The sequence below is a fragment of the Phodopus roborovskii genome, unplaced genomic scaffold, assembly GCF_943737965.1.
Source record: "Phodopus roborovskii unplaced genomic scaffold, PHOROB, whole genome shotgun sequence".
Taxonomy (NCBI): domain Eukaryota; kingdom Metazoa; phylum Chordata; class Mammalia; order Rodentia; family Cricetidae; genus Phodopus; species Phodopus roborovskii.
Genome location: NW_026126407.1, coordinates 22693265 through 22710871, shown reverse-complemented (window position 1 = coordinate 22710871; position 17607 = coordinate 22693265). Strand labels below are relative to the sequence as shown.

The 17607-nt window shown below is 49.0% G+C and overlaps 1 protein-coding gene across 2 annotated transcripts; it reads left to right on the top strand.

Moving 5' to 3' along the window:
- Window positions 1-1961: 1961 nt before the first annotated feature.
- On the top strand, window positions 1962-10194 carry Sap30l (SAP30 like). Of its 2 annotated transcripts, XR_007834265.1 has the most exons (5): window positions 1962-2641; window positions 5987-6109; window positions 7943-8041; window positions 8869-8992; window positions 9924-10059. XR_007834265.1 is itself a non-coding variant. In XM_051180628.1 (4 exons), the coding sequence occupies exons 1-4, from the start codon at window positions 2444-2446 to the stop codon at window positions 10050-10052; spliced, it is 549 nt and encodes a 182-aa protein (XP_051036585.1). In that variant the 5' UTR covers window positions 1968-2443; the 3' UTR covers window positions 10053-10194. The 2 variants fall into 2 exon arrangements, 1 of the variants encoding a protein (XP_051036585.1); XM_051180628.1 differs by lacking the exon at window positions 8869-8992 and having other exon boundaries at window positions 1968-2641; window positions 9924-10194.
- The last annotated feature ends 7413 nt before the right edge of the window (window positions 10195-17607 follow it).

Genomic DNA, 17607 nt, shown 5'->3' with positions numbered 1-17607 from the left:
AGGGCTAGAGAGATGGCTCTGAGGTTACAAGCACTGGCTGCTCTTCCAAGGGTCCTGAGTTCAATTCCCAGAAACTACATGGTGGCTCACAACCATCTGTAGTGAGATCTGGTGCCCTCTTCTGGCCTGAAGACACACATGTAGGCAGAACACTATACATAATAAATAAATGTTTAAGAAAAAAAAAAAAAAAAAAGAAAGTAAAAGGCATTTCTCCAATTTCTCATCAATCTTTGCCAAAGTTGATGGTGAATTTTAATGCATGTACATACTGATGTTGAATTTACCTTAAAACTCGAGTGCACAACTGTTTCTGAAGATGTTAAAATTTGCTTAACCGCTTCTTGCTATTTTTTATAAGCAAATTCGTAATGGACATATTTTGTTTTGAGACAAGGTCTCACAAAACGAAGGCTGGCCTGTGTGCTATGCAGTCCATCAAGAATGACCTTGAGCTTTAGATACTACTCCTTAGAGACAGATCACAGGCCTATTGCAGCACACCCTGTTTAAGCAGCTCTGGGAACAAACCCAGAGCCTCGGGTGTGCTGGTCAACCACTCTGCCACTGAGACAGCCCCTGTAGTGGGCTAAAATTTCCTAACATAATCTCCTGTGTGGAATAAGTAAAATAAGACTGCACAAACTCATTTTAGGCTCTTGAAGAGAATTTAAGAGCTTACCTGACACCTAACACCCACCACATCCCCTCCCCCACATCCCCCTGCACAACACTGCTGGCTATAAGACCTGTATTTTCAGGAAGGGTGAGGTGGCACCCTGAGCTTCACAGGGTGAGGGGGCCTTGAAGCAATAAAACTATAAATCCGTTCCTAAAAAGTCGTTTGTGGGCGGCCTAACCTAAAGGCCTTTCTCTGTTGCCTCAGCCTTCAAAGCCCATCCTACAGAACAACCCAGAGAAGGATTGACTGACCCCCTCCCTCTTCAAACCCCTCCTTCCTTGGTGTATGGGGAACCCAAAGATTGCTACTTTCCCTATCAGACCTCCATCGTCTCTCCACGCCTCTTTATGCGCATATCCACACTGGCTTTCTATCCCGTGTCCTGCACTCCACCTCCCGCTGCTGCGCAGGTCTTCCAGCCCAGGCCTTTCCGTTTTGCCCAGTCTGTTTTCCTGGAAGCACTTTGTCCCTAAGGTCCCCTTTCACTCCTCCCCTATGCCGGTCCCTCAGTTCTCCCACGTAAGTCTTCGATACTTCAGTCCACCTTGACCGTGATCTCTAATTCTGTCCTTGCTTCCCGCAGACCCCACTCAGCATACTGCTCGGTATACCAGACCCTGCGGCCTGCCAGACTCAGCTTAGCATTCCGTCCTGGTACCAGCACCTTGCTCCGGGATCCAGCTCAGCATTTTGCGCAAGAACTAGGAACCTGCTCAGCATTCCGCCCCTCGACGGGACCTTGTGTCTCTCCTGTCTTCGCTCAGCATCTCGTACCCGGAGTGGGGACCCTGCTCAGTATCCCATCCCGGAGTGGAGACGCTGTGTCCCCCCACATTCTGTTCAGCACCCATCCTCAGAGTAGGGACCCCGCGTCTCTTCTGACCCAGCTCATCATCTCGCCCTTGCACCATCCTCCCCCGGACCAGGACATCTGCAATCTTCCAGACCCCGCTCAGTATTCTTCCTCGGAGCGAGGACACTGCTCACCATCCTAACTGGGACCAGAGGATCCTGCATCCCTCTAGACCCATCTCAGCATCCCGCACCACAGCTAGAACTGAACCTGCGGCCCGCTCCCCTCCCTGGCAACTCTTCCCTCTTGCACTTTCTCTACTTTGAACCCATCCCAGCAGAGTCCAGGAAGTAGCCTGGCACCGGAGACCGGCAGCAGCAGCGACCAATGGAGAACGCCAGCGGCGACGAAGGCCCCACCCACACAGAGAATACGGCCAATATGCGCACGGAGGCGGGACTTCCGCTGTGCCGCGGCGGGCGGGGGGAGCGCACTGTTGTGGTGCGGCGCGTCGGGCGGGCGGCGGCCGGGGCGGCCCAGGGGCTGCCGCGGGGACTCGGGGCGCCGCCGAGCGGCAGGGCGCTGGGGCGAGCCGTGAGCACCGCGGGGCCCGGACACGGCAGGTTCGAGGCCGGGCCCCCGCGCGGGGAGCCGCGGGGTGGAGACTTTGCGGCGCGGCGCGGAGCAGGCGGGAGCCGGCGGGGGCCTCGGGAGCCCCAGGGCGGCCGGGCCCGGATCCCGGGGGAGCCTTGCGAGCCCGGGCCCGAGCCTCAGCGTGCATATCCCCGGCGGAGCCCGGGCTGCAGGAGCACAGAGCAGCCGGGCCTCCCGGAGCTCAGAGCGCGCCTGACCCGGGGCGCACCGTGGGACTCGGGCGCGGGGCTGACGGAGAGCTGCCCCGCGGGGCTCACAGCGGCGGAGTGGCCTACAGGGGCCCTCCCCCGGAGGGGCCGGGCCGGGGCGGGGAGATGAACGGCTTCAGCACTGAAGAGGACAGCCGCGAAGGGCCCCCTGTCGCCCCCGCCGCCGCCCCGGGCTACGGCCAGAGCTGCTGCCTCATCGCGGACGGCGAGCGCTGCGTCCGGCCCGCGGGCAACGCCTCCTTCAGCAAGAGGGTGCAGAAGAGCATCTCGCAGAAGAAACTCAAGCTGGACATCGACAAGAGCGTGAGTCTCGGGGATCAGCTCAGGGCCGCGGGAAGGGACCCCGGGGACGCTCGGTGCGTTGGGCCTCGCCTCGCGGTCTGTGCAGAACAGGGGACTCAGGATCGTGGAGGCCGCTCTGTGCTCCGCGACGCTGCCCGCATCCCAGAGGGTGGGCTGGGAGGCCGAGGAGGGCTTGGCACACTCTCCATGCCTGGGAAAGTGACAGCAGTTTCCAGCTGTCACTGTTGCGTCGGATAGTAGAACAGAGAACGATGGGTTACTTTTTGCAAGAATTGGGGATAAGAGGCGACAAGGGGACCCGGAGGCTCTTCTCCAACTTCGTCCTCCCTTCAGGGACCTTGTCGTTCTTTCAGACACTAGCAAGGTGGCCGCGACTTTCCTGTCTCTGGCGGCCTCTGTCTCTGCAGCTCAGCACAGAGCCCGCTTCGCTGGCAGCGAATGCGTTTTTTCTGAGATGTGGCAGAAATAAGGCCAAGGCCAGGTCTTAGATGACTCTTACAGTGGATGTGATTGGAGGGGGGCAGGGAATCAGTTTTCTTGACGGGTAACATATTTGGTAATGCAGATGGAGGCGGACATTTAAAATTGAATAGGATTGCCCTGCGCCTTCCTAATTATAGGAAACTTCCTGAGTGATTTCACCTGCTCTTGTTAACGGTTCTGAAGACGTGCTTATTGCCAACCAGTTATGAACTTTTTAGTTTGACATCTGTTGCTGCAAGCCCTGAGTGGCAGCTTCCGGATTAAGAATTGGGGCTGGGTTAAGAAACTTTTAGTATTCAGGAAACTTGAATGATTAATGGCCCACATTTAGGGCAGTGGTTCTCAACCTACCTAGTGGTGTGACCCTTTAATACAGTTTCTCATGTTGTGGTGGTCCTCAACCATAAAATTATTTCTTTGCTACTCCATAACTGTAATTTGGCTACAATTATAAATCTTAATGTAAATAATGATATGTGACCTCAAGGGGGATCGCGACCCACGGGTTGAGAACCACTAGGTTAGGGCCCATCAGACATTGCCTATTACCTGAAAAGGGAGTCTGTCTTTATACTCATGATGTGGCAGAAACTGAGGCTGGGGGTAGGAAACAACGATTCCAAATGCATATTGCACTTAGGAGCTGGCTAATTTCCTAAACCCATTACCTGGCTTGCTTCCAAGCCCTACACCCAAGTTCCATTTGTCTTTAATAAATAAGGCCATCATCTTTTCTTCTAGACTGTTCTATTGCACATTCAGCTTTTTTTTAGTTAGCTGGTATAGTTTGTATAGTTTTTTTTTTTTTTTTGAACAATGCTTTTTTTATGATTTGGACTTTTTTTTTTAAAACAAATGTCTGTCAATAAATAAATGAGAAATGAATGGATAAATGGATTACTCTGAAGCAAAACTGGTTAGACACTAAGGTGTCCCCTGATAATCACATGTGGGAGTGAAAAGGGAATTTTAGAATGGCAATGAATTTATGCACTTGGAAACAGTGCCTACCCCCCTGTGTGGGCTGCTGGCAGTATTTCTTAGCAGTCTCACATCTGGATGTTTTTGTTGTTGCAGTAGTAGGGACTCTACTCACCCACTCAGCCCATGGGGAACCCATGTGGAGCAGTGTAGAACATTGCACAAATCATCTAGAAGAAAGGCCCTTTTGCCCTGCAGCAGCATCTCCCAAAGGCCGTGGTTGGAAAGAGCCTCAGTCTGTTTCAAGGTGCTGGTGGAGCATCATTATTTCTGAAAGAGTCTCTATTTCATCCCACAGACTTGGGCAGGAATCCAATCCCAAGTAACTACTGTGTTACAAGAATTTTTAGCTATTGTAGCAAGTGAAACAGGAGAGGAAAAGAAAGGCAACCAACATTGGGCCTTCATCCCCACCATGCCCCCCACACACAAAGGCCTCTGAGCCCTGAAGTTGCTGGACATGGTTAAGGACAGAGGATGGCTGTCTTGTAAAAGGATCTAGTGGGTACCCTTTTAAAATAAGGCAGCACAACCCTTCAGGTGGACACTGGCAGCCTCTGTAATAGATTAATAAGTAACCAACTTGCAATGGGCATGTTTCTTCTTTGCTTTGGCAGAGTGGCTGAAGTTGGGAATAGTATCAAGGAAATGTAGCAGGAGAAACGGGGCATTTACCACAGTTGGGGGGGGACATCTTCCCATCTAAGCTTTAGAAACACCCCATTCTGCCGCTCTCAGTTTACCACTGCACATGAGAGAAGCAGCTTGCTCTCTCAAGAGTCACTTGCCAACATTGCCAACTCAAGTGCCAGTTGCCAGGGGTGGAACAGGGATACATGTTCTATAGTCTTCTGTCACCCAGGTGTTACTCTTTAGGACAGTGATACATACTTATATCTGAAAGTTTGTTGTCAGAGTGGAATCTGGCAAAGCCATCCCAATTTGTGACAATGTAAGAGGTGACTCTCACCAGCATAAACTGTTTGCAGATATGAGAGTACCTATATTGGTGCATCTGCACTTATTGAGCTCCTGCTGTGTGCAAGACAGCATCACAATATAAATTAAAAATGACTCATGACTCACTAAAACAACCACATGAAACTGATAATCATCCAAATAAACAGTTTTTGTTATTTCCTCCATAAAAGGACCTGAATTAATTGATGGTGACTTCCTGTCAGCTTACTTTTATCTTCAGAGATTTAAAGCCTAAACTTCAGTTCAGATGTCTCCACAGAGCATTTGTGCACCAGCTGTCCCTAACCAGAACCATTTACACAGGAATTGGGTTCTATGGGGGTTTGGAACGGTTCCTCCGGGGGACTGTGGTACTCACGTTCTTAAATAAAAACACGTTCTTCACATTTGAGCAGCTGTTGGCACCTTTACTAATATACTCCAGTGTTTATTAGAAAATCAGGATAATACCCACTCCCTTTTATGTGGTTCTGCTTTGTGAGAATTCTGCCTCTCTCTGATCCTTTGTGGATCAGATGTCAAGTTTTTCAGTGTCACCCTGCAGTAATAGCTGTGGTGAGTACCATCTCCACAGTCCCTGCTGCCCCATCTCTGCCCACTGCAAGTTCATAATTCCTCCTGGTACCTATAAAGCCAGTCTTCTCCCAGCTGCAGCCATCTTTCCTGTACTGTAGAGACTTAGATGTTAATGCACTGTGTGAGAGAGAGAGAGATGCAAGTTGGGTATGTACTCTTTCACTTAGCTGTACCCCCAGCCCTCTGTATTCTTCTTTGCAGCCTATAGTAATAAGGTTGTAAGCTGTGACCTGCCTCTCTCATCCATCTCTCTCTAGTACCTGACCAAAAGAATAGGCTTATGATTTTACAGACTAACACTGACTTTAGGTTTCTCCCCATCAGGTAAGGCACCTGTACATCTGTGACTTCCACAAAAATTTTATCCAGAGTGTCAGAAATAAAAGGAAGAGGAAGACAAGTGATGATGGCGGAGATTCCCCTGAGCATGATGCTGACATTCCTGAGGTAAAGGCCAGAATGCTCGCTGGTAGAGAGAACCGGGAGAGTAGGTTATGACGGAAGCCTCCCTCTCAGCCAGAGAATGAGAATAGTGGGTTTTGCCTCCAGCTTTCCCCCTCGCTATTGTGTTTTCTGAACCAACCAGTCACCTTTGCTTGTGTTGTTGTGGTTTGTTTGAAATGTGTTTTCTAGACTTTCAGTAATGTTGACTGTGAAACAGGCCAGGCTTTGAAGTCCCAGGTAGGGCTAGTGGCCCTGCTCATGTTCCTTATAGTAGACTGTAGGACTTTACCTCATGAACCCGACCAGTGCTTGACCATGGTGCTGCCTCTTTTAAAACCCTGTTCTTGTCTTTAAAGTTAATGCTGAGCCTGTGTGATCTGAGCAGCTCTCCCCTTCTTTTCTGACCTGAAACTAAAGGTGGTGCATTTTGTCAGTGTCACCAGCTGGACTGGGGCTTGTCCCCAGAGACACATTGCAGTCATTTAGCAGGTGTTAAATTTTGACATTTGAGGAGAAGGGGGTGCATCTTGAGTCTTACAGAATCATCAGCACCCCTGACATCTTGAGGCCAGTGACATCATTGCCTGAGTTGTGACAGTGAAAAATGTCTGCAGACATTGCCACATGTCCTTTGGGATGTGCCCCCTATAAAAGCACTGCATGTGACCATGAGCTCCAGTTTCTCACCCAGAAGGGTCCCATTGTGTTAAGGAAGGAATTTGAGGAAGGAATAGCTGGGTTTCCTTTCAAAGTGTTCTCACTTGGGCTTCTGCAAAAAAGGAACTGTATCCAGTGTGCATTGATTCTTAACACCTTATCTCATAAGGTGACCACCTGTGAGCACCCTTCATGGCTGGGCGGTCCTTAGTCTGCAGGTGTGGAAGGGTGTGTGAAAGTTGGCCCTTCCCCTTACCTCTCCCCATGTCCCTTCTCCAGCCTTACTCTCCAGTGTCTTTCTGTTGCCTGGAGCATTGTGGTTATTTCATAAAGACATATTCAGCTTCTGAGTCCCTTTGACCAAACATTTTAGGAAAGGTTTCGAAGAATGTTTTCAAATGAATGGAGGGTTCTAGACCCTTATACTGATCACTCTTCTTTTTTAAGCCAGTCCCACTTGCCTGAAGAAAGAGTCTCTTGGAGGTAGGTAAAGGCTACCCTTTCTGAGCCTTCTGTGTTTCGCGACTAGGTAGTTTACCCCTTCCTAGGCTAGCTGAACAAGAGAGGGCTCCTTGTTGGCCCTTACTCAGCCATCTGCAGAGACTCTGGCCCCGACCTGCAGGTAGAGCACTATGTTAACTCTCTAGGAAGGTGACACCTGAGGCTGAGCATCTGTGTTCTTCTGCTGACACCCTGGGATCCCTACCAGTCCATTCTCTAGCTTATTCCCTTCAATATCCCTGAGCTGGCCTTTTGAACACTTCGGGGTCCTCTAGCTCTGCCTGCAGCAGGGCTCAGCTCTATCCACTCACTAGAAGGCTAGTGCTGCATCAGCGCCTCCTGTTCCCTTCCAACCTCCAGCCCTACCCTGAGGTACCTCCCCCAACCCAGGTTCCTTCGGTCTTCCAGGACATGTAGCCCCCCTGCTTATTGGCCAAGCCCATCCTCCGCTCCAGGTTTCCATGCTCAGAATCGTTCCCTTCTCTCCTCTTTCTGTCTCTCCACTGCCCTTCTGCTTCAGCCTCCCCTCCTCCACCCACACAAAAGCCCTTTCCACAGCTGCCTTTGGCCTCCTTGCCAGGTACTAGTCCTTGATGAACAGTGTCTCTGACTTATTCCCTCCCCAGCCCTACCTAGGGTGTGCCCGGCTCAGACATAACCGTCTCTTCTCTTCTCTAGGTTGATCTGTTCCAGCTGCAGGTGAACACTCTCCGACGCTACAAACGGCACTACAAGCTGCAGACCAGACCAGGCTTCAACAAGGCCCAGCTAGCAGAAGTAGGTAGATAAATCTGAGAGGCCCGGCCTATGTTCCTGTGGCCCTAGCTATCCCTCCCACACAGATCATCCACTCATTGCATCTCCTCCATTCTCTACAGGCCAATCTGTCTTTTGCATGACATAGAGTTCAGGAGCTTTCCACACCATGCAGAATAGAAAGTCCTGTTTCCCCAAGGAAACCATTCACAGACAGGGATGGACTTGCTTAAAGTCTCACAGCAACATGAGGACCTTGGTTCTCAAAATTTTTACAAGATTCTTGATAGAACTAGTCCTTTCAGTGTGTCGGTGTGTTTAGCCACTGTGCCTTTAGGTTTAGAGTTTGGTTTTGGCTTGGTTTTTTTCCCCCTCTGGGTAGTGGGGATCAAACCTAGGACCTTGCGTATGACTAAGCAAGTCATCTACCAGTGAGCTTACCCCTCAACCTCCAGGACCTACCACACCCCCTTCTAGACCTCTGGTGTTAATGGAAATCTTTTCCTGTATGCTTCATGGCACCCAGGAACATTCTTTTTTTCCTCATTAAGTTCTTCTTTTGGTGGGAAGTGGGAGGGTGTCACCCTTAGCAGGGCTCTCTCTGTCTCTGTCCCTCTGTGTGTCTGTGTCACTCTGCCTCTCTCTGTGTGTCTCTCTCATCTGTCTCCCCCCTGTATATGATCTAGTAATGCTGAGGGCTCAGGTGACCCTCCTGCCTCAGCTTCCCTTCCAGGCACATGTCACAGTACTTAGCTTCCTCATCCCTCGTAATTCTCCTGCCTTTTGTTGTAGAAAATTTGAGAGGCAGAGAAAAGACAAACACAATCCCAAGACTTTATTATTTCCAGGTCTTTCTTCATCCGCCCTGACCACCTCCATCCATGCAGGGTCTACTGAAAAGCTCCCCGCCGCCTTGGTTTTGGGTCTGTGTGATGTGTCTTCACTCTTCAGCCTTTCCCTCACCAGATAGAGGTACAACAGCAGCGCACAGCCTTGCTGCCTACCCACTGCCCGCTAGAAGGAAGAGCGCGGGGCAAGAGGAGGAAGGAGGAAGTGTGTTTCTCCAGGGCTAAGTCAGCAAAAGCAGAATCAGGGCGTGGCCAGTGAGCACCCTTCTTCAGGCTGGCACACTTTCCCAGGGTCCCCACTTAGAGGGATCCTTGGGGCCAGACACATCTGTTTTGACTGTTCATTTAATATTTTGGGGTGGGTTTTGGTGTGTGTGTGTGTGTGTGTGTGTGTGTGTGTGTGTATGTGTGTGTTTTCAAGTCAGCTGAGGCTGGTGATCTTGAACTCCTGATCCATCTGAGAGCTGGGATTACAGGCATTCAGCACCACACCCAGATTGACACAATTTTTGGGGTTTCTTTTTTGTTTGTTTGGGTTTTGGTTGGGGTGTGTGTGTGTGTTTTGAGACAGGGTTTATAACAGCTTTGTCTGTCCTGGAACTCTCTGTAAACCAGGCTGGCCTCAAACTCACAGAGATCTACCTGCCTCTGCCTCCCAAGTACTGGTATTAAATATGTACACCATCACTGCCCCAGGATTGACACAATTTTTAAAAACTTTTTTTTGGGGGGAGGTCATTTCTAGAGCCTGAAAGGCTTGGTGGCAGTTGGCCAACCAGGGATAGCTAAAGTTATGCCAGGGATGACTTGCTGCTGTTGAAGTATATATCTGTACCTTAGTGGTATCCTGAACAGAAATGGTACCCTTTTGGTAGCCCTAGGGGAAAAGCAGCTAAGCCCTGGAGCAAGGGGACCACTACGTCCTGCAGCTCCTTTGCAAGATTAAGTGCCAGGAAATTATCTAGAAGCAGTTTCTGTTCCCTCTTTGCAGAGTGTAGGATGTAGGACCCAAAGTGCACTTAGCTTAAAGGACTTTGGTCTTTCCTCCTATGTAGACTGTGAGCCGACACTTCAGGAACATACCAGTGAATGAGAAAGAGACGCTTGCCTACTTCATCTACATGGTGAAGAGTAACAGGAGCAGACTGGACCAGAAATCGGAGGGCAGCAAGCAGCTGGAGTAAGGCCCAGGCAGCCGGGTGAGGCGGAGGCCTTGGGAAGAGGACAGCAATGCGATGCTTGATGTCAGGTGGTGTCTGCACATCTCAGCCCATAAGGACTGTTCACATCTACTGTAAATAAAGTTTGAATAATGGATACTGTAAATTTCTGTCAGGAGGATTATATTCTTACAGGTTAGCATGTGTGTAAGAAGACTTTCAACCTCTCAGACTGAAAAAACAGTATCATAAAAGGAATTTAAAAACCGTGTCTTGAATACTCAGCAAAGCTTTAAATCAATTCTCCTGGGAAATGCTGGGTGATGTGCATTTTGGCAGTCACCATGCAGTACCAGGCTGCCACTGGCGAGGCCCAGCCCTTGCGGCATGGCTCATTGACAGTGGAAGTTCAGAGTGGGCCCATGTCTGAACTGACCCTTGCCCACTGGGGACACAGGCATGCTGCTTTATTGCAAGGTTTGTTGTTTAGTAGCAAATCATTTTGACCCTGGTCCCCCAATTGCCCTGTGATCTGTACACAGTGGGCACTCAGCGTGTGTTGGCCAAGAGCTATCACAGCCATGCAGCTTCTGCTTTGCTCCTCACACCATGGAGACTGTCATTTGTTACTCTCTGCTTAACCGCTAGACATGGAGGAAACCCTGCCCCTCCACAAGCAGTTGAGGTAAGCAAGGACCTCTGGGCAGTTGCATGTGCAAAACTGTCTGTTGAGATTCTAGAACTGACACAGATGTCATAGGCTGCTCACAGTGGTGCACGCTTTAGTCCCACCACTCAGGAGGACGAGGCAGAGGATAGAGAGCTCAAGAGTAAGCTAGGCTAAAGACTGTTTCAGAAACAAAGCAACGGACCTGGGGGTGGCTCATCAGAAAAAGGCACTTGCTGCCAAGCTTGGTGACCTGAGTTCAATTCCTATAAACTGTCCTCTGACTTACACACACACAATAGATACGTGATTTTTTTTTTCTTTAAAAAAGTGTCAAGCAAAAGCATATCCTTCCATGAGTCTCTGCACTTCACCCACAGTGAGGTACATACCATGTCCCATTATGCTCCTGACAGTGCTCTGACAGACAGATGGAGTGTCTAGGCTCATGTTTGCAGTCTTTAGTTAACGACCTGCAGGAGAGCTGCCAGGGTCCCTGTGATTCCTGCTCAGAAGCCCAGTTGTGGGAAGACAGTGTGGTAGGACTTGGCTCCTTGGCCCTGTTAGGCCAAAAAAAAAAAAGGGAAACAAAAGTCATTGACACCTGATGTTCAAGTGGAAAAAGTCAGAACCTGCCTCCTTTCAGGAGAATGCAAGTATTAATTTTTCTCATTGTTCAAGACTCTGCTGTCTAGTCATATTGGAACCAAAGCATCCTGGGAGAGCAGAGCTTTCCTATCCAAAGATGTTTGCAGAGTCTCCAGTCAGTGGGGCCAAAGCTGTGGGTAGAAAGATAAGAGAAAAAGACTGCTAATTTCCAACCATCCTAGTATAGATTTGGTCAAATGTCTCATTTTCCTATTTCACTTCAATTCTGAGTTTTTCTTAAGCCTTAACTAACAAGGGGACAGCAGAGGCCTGGCCCAGTAGTCTTACTGTCTCCAGATGGCTTCTCCTGAGCAGCATCTTAGATCAGAGTTAACCCCACAGTGAGTGAGTGAGTGAGTGAGTGAGTGAGTGAGTGAGTGAGTGAGTAAGTGAAGGAGTGTGAGATGGTCTTCTGTGGAACAGAACACCATGCTTCTGTGGAATAGAGACAGAGCCCCCAGCGTCACTAATCTGCATTGTGTTCCACGGTGGCCAAGCTCCCAGAGTTCTCAAAATGCATGCCAAGCAGACTACAGCCCTTGAGTGTGTGTAAATAGGTGTATATAGAATATGAAAGGTGTCCTGGTTGCAAGCAAGGGCTGGTGAGGTGTCCTCTGGGTGTTTTACATCCTCAACTCCAAGCAGAAGTCAATCTCCCTCCTACCACTGATGGAGGCAATGAGAGGGCCCAGGAGAAGCTGTGTCTGAGGGCAGACAGGACCTTTAATTTAACTGGCGTTGTGGAAATGTCAGTGTCTTATCAAGAAAGGAAATGTAACTTTCTGATACTTAAGCCAAAACTGGGCATATAAGTTATATCACTGTTTCTTCAGCATCAAGTTTAGTTTCCTGTGGAGAGGCTAAATCTGTATAAGATGTGGCTCTAGGCTCCATCTGTTCCCATGTTTCTATGTACAGATCCAAGCTGGAAAACATCTGCCCTCCAGCCAGTTACCAACACAGAATCCTTGTCCTCTGATGCACCCAGCCTTGGAGAAGTAGGGCTAGCTTTTTCATCCTTTCAAAACATCACCTGAAAGAAAAGGCAAAGCTATTTGAACTTACATAGCAGCCAGCCCCTTGCCTCCCATCTTCTGGCTTAGCTATGGCAAGAGCCTATTGCCTTCAAGAAGGTTTGAGGCCTGACTTGGGGAGCCACGGGGTTTGTTGAGAGAAAAACACTCATCTCGAGTGCCTGTATTTTCATATCATCTGTTCAGGCCTCCCACACTCCCTCTCCCAATCTGTGACAGCTCAGCATGGTCTTTTCTCTACTTGGTGCTCCTTCTGCAAAACTGGAATTTCAAGTCCAGAACTGGCATGGTGGTCTAGCCTGGTGTGGTTCTTGGATGTGCCCTAAGGATGGTCTTACCAAGACATCCATAGCCTATTCATATTGGGCTTTAATTTTTTTTACAACGCAAATAGACAGGCTTCTTGTATCTCATTCATGGGACAAACTGTGAAAAAAAGATCATAGCCAAACCTCAGGAAGGACAGCAAACCAAAATTTCAGGTGGGGGTTGTGACTTGAGGAACTTGGCTTCTGTGTGCTGCATGTCCCTGCCATAGCTAGCTATAATCCTAGTAACCTCTCAGAGAGCAAATCTTAATGTTGCAGGTAGAGGTTGTAGCTGCCTTTGTGTATGTTATGTGTGTTTGTGTATAGGAACTTCTGTTAACATTTTACCTAGTGACTGCCTGGTGTGTGGTGGTAGGATACCTTGTCCACTGCAGTGGATGGTGCCAGGCATAGTTCCAAAGAAGTTGCCTTATCAACACCATCTGAAGGCTCTCTGTTGTATGATGGGATCTAAAAGATTGGAAGAGTCTTGAATCCTCCCATGCAGCTTCCTTCCCCATTGGTGCTGACATCTGCCTACCCATCTCAGCCAGTGAGCAGTCTGCACTTGATCACCTCCCAAGGACAGAGAGCTCACTACCTCCTGGGCAAGACTGTTCTGTCTATTAGTGTCTGGCTTTCCTGTGTCTCTGAAATTTGGGGGCCATGTGGACAGAGTGGCTCATTGGGCAAAGGACCCAGTCCCAGCATTGTTCCACACATTGTATCTTTTTCTAGAAGAGAACAACATGGTGTTTTGACTGCCCTTACCCCTAAGTATTGGTCTTGATTCCTTGTTAGGAAATGTTGAAGAAACCCTTCAGCCTTGTGTCCTTGCTTGCTCATGCCAAAGTTGCCAGCAGAGTACCAGCCTGCTAACAAGAATCCAAGTCATCGGAGGCCCTAGTCCCATGCTGGCCACACAGTCTTGTGGCATCTCCAAGGCAAAACCTCAGCTGGAGAGTTTTAAACAGCACACAACTTTGCCTGGAGCCTAAGACCCCCTCCCCCCCACAGGTTGCTGAGGACTCCTGCCTTCTGGTTGCTGTGAGGGCTTCACCAGCAAAGCTGACAGCACTCCATGTCTCTGTCAGAGGGATGCTAGATCCTCAGGGTCACTCAAGGTTACTCTCCTATCACTTTTTAGTGGATTGGGGAAAGTCCCAAGAAATTTGCTAAATTCATGTTAGTGGGGGGACCTTTATGGCCCACCACCCCTAGGTCATTCCCAGGGTGACAGGTGATCTAAGAGGAAAGCTGCCCTGACATGTCTCAGAGTTTATCCCTGGGGACAAGCCCCTGCAGAATTCCAGGTGGGATGAGGTAAGAATAGGGACTGCTAAGCTTAGCAAAATGACTGGCCAAGGACCAGGCATGCTCACCACAGCCCCTAGGCCCCTGCCACCAAGGATAGCTATGAATGTGACCTAACAGAGAACCATAAATTATTTGAAGTATTATGAGATTTGTTTTATGATTTATAAAACTCAGTTGTGGAGTCCTTGAGCAAGAATTTTTGTTGATGACCAAAAGTTGGGCCACCACCTGAGGGATGCAGTGTTAATCTTCACTGTGCCCTTATAAAGTGGGCTCTGCCTGTGATCTCTGCCCAACTTCTGCCTTCCACCCTGTTTCTGAGGCTGGGTGATGGCCCTGGCTCTGGGTCCCTACTGAACTAAGCAGGGCAGTTGGATGACAGGATTCAAGCTCAGGCTCATGCTCTGGGGAGCATCATGCATTTGGGGATGGATGGCTTTGCATTATTTCATTGGATTACAGACTGCTTCCAAGTTTATGGTTGGGAAAAGAGAAGTCACTGTGATATTTGAAGTGGACAAAGTAGGCCTGGGGCTTAAGGCGGACCATCTCTGGTGGGTTACTTCCCCCTGCTGGCACCTCTGAACACAAGCCTCGCTTTGCTTACTGTCATGCGCCATCCTCGCCTGCTTCCTATTGCCTGTGATTCCCATTGGGGAATGGGGTTTGTCCGCTTTGTAACTGCCTTATTGAAAAGTAAGTGCCCTTCCATCCCAGGCCTCCAACTGTATTTGTTTTCCTGCCAAACTTGGGGGGAGGGGGCATTTGTATTTTGATTTTTGTGCCTGTGGCTCTGTACTGTTGAAGGTCTATTCTCTGGACTCTCCTTAGCATGTATGTGACCCCTGTTGCAGTGTCACACAGATGGGATGGCCCGACTTTTATTCTCAATAAATGATCTGAATGAGCAAGAGATATCCTCCATGGTTCCCTTTGAATTCCTGCTCAAAATCTAGCTGCTTCTACCCAATCTGGGCTCCATCGGTGTGTGACAGGCTTTAGTGACAGCCTCAGGTACCCACACTTATTCTGCCCTTTAGTCTCAGTGCAGGCAGAGATGTGTGGATCACAGTGGGGTGAACCCAAGTCCTACACCCCCTGTGTGTCCCTCCCCTGGAAAGAGGTAATAAGTACCCAGTCCCTTAGCTCACTGATGTTTTGTCTAGAGGACTCAAGTCCCAGACAAAGTAGATAGAAGATAACAGCTAGAAAGTCCACAGGGGCAGGCTGCAAAGCACTGTCCAGGTCTCTCCCATGATCCTTCTGCCCATAACCTGTGGGGGAGGCCAGCTTGAACAGGTCTTCTGGTAAGAGAAATGGAGCTTCAGACCCTTTTATAACTATCCCAATGCCAAGTATGGAAACCCTGCTCCCCACCCAGCTCATGCCCTACTGTGTCTCCCCTTGCACTGACATTTGCTTTTGCCAGTCCCCAAACTATTCACACACAGACATCCCACAGTTTGAGAAGCCTGGGCTCTGTGACTGAGCTTTGAGTCTGCAGGTTCTTGAGACAGCATGGGCTAGAATCCCCTGCCCAGCCTTACACTGCTAGGGGCACACAAGACTCGGAATACGTGCCTTACCCACACCTCTATCTGCAGCAGACCAAGGAAAGTGTATGATAGTTTTCTTTTCTTGTCATGTGTTTTTTTTTTTTTTTTTTTTTTTTTTTCAGACAATCTGGGTATGCAGCTCAGGCCAGCCTTGAACTCATGGATCCTCCTACCTCAGCCTCCTGAGTGTTGTCAATACAGAGATGTGACACCAGGCTATGGCTTTCTTTTTCTCCTTTGGCTTTTTTGAAGCAAGTTCTCATCAGGCAGACCAGGCTAGATTTTTAGCTCAATGTCCGCCCTATCTTAGCCTCTAAGTGCTGGGACTATGGAGTGTACTGCCCTCCCAACAAGACATTTTTTAAAGATAAATTTTAGCAATGGTTTTATTCATTAAGAATCCCATGCAATGTATTTTGAACTTACCCCAACTCTCATAACCACTCTTTCCACCTTCCCATTCCCTCCTACCCAGCCTTGGGATTTCGTCTTTCTTTCTTTCTCTATCAAGTTTGTGTTTCCCACTAGTCTTGGGAGTGGGGCCTACCCACCAGTCACATCATTAAAACCTTAAAACTGATCCGGGCTAACACCTTTAACTGCAGCACTTGGGAGGCAGAGGCAGGCAGATCTCTGTGAGTTCGAGGCCAGCCTGATCTACAGAGCCAAGTTCCAGGACAGGCTCCAAAGCCACAGAGAAACCCTGTCTCAAAACAAACAAATAACAACAGGAAAAAAAACAAACAAAAACTTAAAGCGGACTCTCCCTCCCAGCAGGTATCAAATGCCAACAGCTCTTCAGTCCACCTTCCCCCTCTATGCTGAGATTTCATGTTAATTAGCACCTACTTACAAGAGGAAGCATCTCTGCTGAGGGTTAAGAGATGCTCTGATCTGTGGATATGACAAAAGGTCATTAGGAGTCAGGGTAATACTGTGTTCATTTAGCAGAGTGATAGTATTGGGTTCTCCCCTAAGGCCTGTGACCTGTTTGGCCACAGGTGTGAAGTCATTGCTCCAGCACAGCCAGCTCAACTGATGGAAGTTTCCAAAGTCCCGAGCCTCTCCTCATCACTGTCCTCACAAGAGATGAGAAGTCAAGCCAAGGGTGGAGGGAATGTTGGTAATCCCAGCACTTGGGAGGTAGAGACTAAAGGGTCAGTAATTCATTCGGTGCTGTTCCTGGCAATGTAGCAAGTTAGGGGAAAGCAAGAGAGTGAAAGAGAAGAATAATGAGTAGAGGGTGGAAGGGAGGATGTGCACGCTTTTAATTCCAGCACTCAGAAAGCATCAGTAGGCAGATCACTGAGCTCCAAGCCAACCTGGGCTAGTGAGCTCTAAGCTAGTCACGACTGAATAGTGAGACTTTCTTAGAAAGAAATGAAGACTAAAAGAGAACAGCAAATTGCTTGAGCCTGAAGATGTGGCTCAGAACAAGGAGGGCTTGCCTAAGTATAAGAAGCCTCAGATTTGAGCCCAGGCACTACAGCTGGGTTTGATGACACAGCTGTCATCTCAGCACTTGGGAAGCAGAGGAATCAGAAGCTCAAGGTCATCCTCAGGTACACAGTGAGTTTGAAGATGATGAAGAGGACGAGAATGACAGAAAGGAGAGGGAAGGGGATGGCGATGAGACGAGCCACCTGTATGGCAGCAATCTAAAAATCGTATGAGGACGCTACATGCAAGAGCTGGGTGTTCAGTTTCTACAGTCGCCCACAGTTGACTGGGCTCTTCCCATAAGCTGTCAAATGCATTGCATAGCACACAGCACTTCAGTCCAATAAATAGGCTCAGTTACTAATGCCTGTTTATAGGGATATAAATACACTCAGAGATCTGGAACTCCTCCTACCCCCCAGGACCCTGAGGTACTGGAACTATTTTGGGAGTGAACCCAAGGCTCATCTGACTCCAGGAACACTCGTCACCCTCATGGCGAAGAACTCAGAGAACTGCTCTTTGAAGCGGCACCGCTGCAGGTCACCCTGGTCCCCATCAGTTTTAATGAGGGATCCCAAGAAGTCACTACAACTCCAGTTAGGGATT

Coding starts and splice junctions, on each gene's coding strand:
- Sap30l (XM_051180628.1), top strand. CDS start 2,444: ATGAACGGCTTCAGCACTGAAGAGGACAGCCGCGAAGGGCCCCCTGTC. Junction 2,642..5,986: donor AGCTGGACATCGACAAGAGC/GTGAGTCTCGGG, acceptor TCTCCCCATCAG/GTAAGGCACCTGTACATCTG. Junction 6,110..7,942: donor ATGATGCTGACATTCCTGAG/GTAAAGGCCAGA, acceptor TCTCTTCTCTAG/GTTGATCTGTTCCAGCTGCA.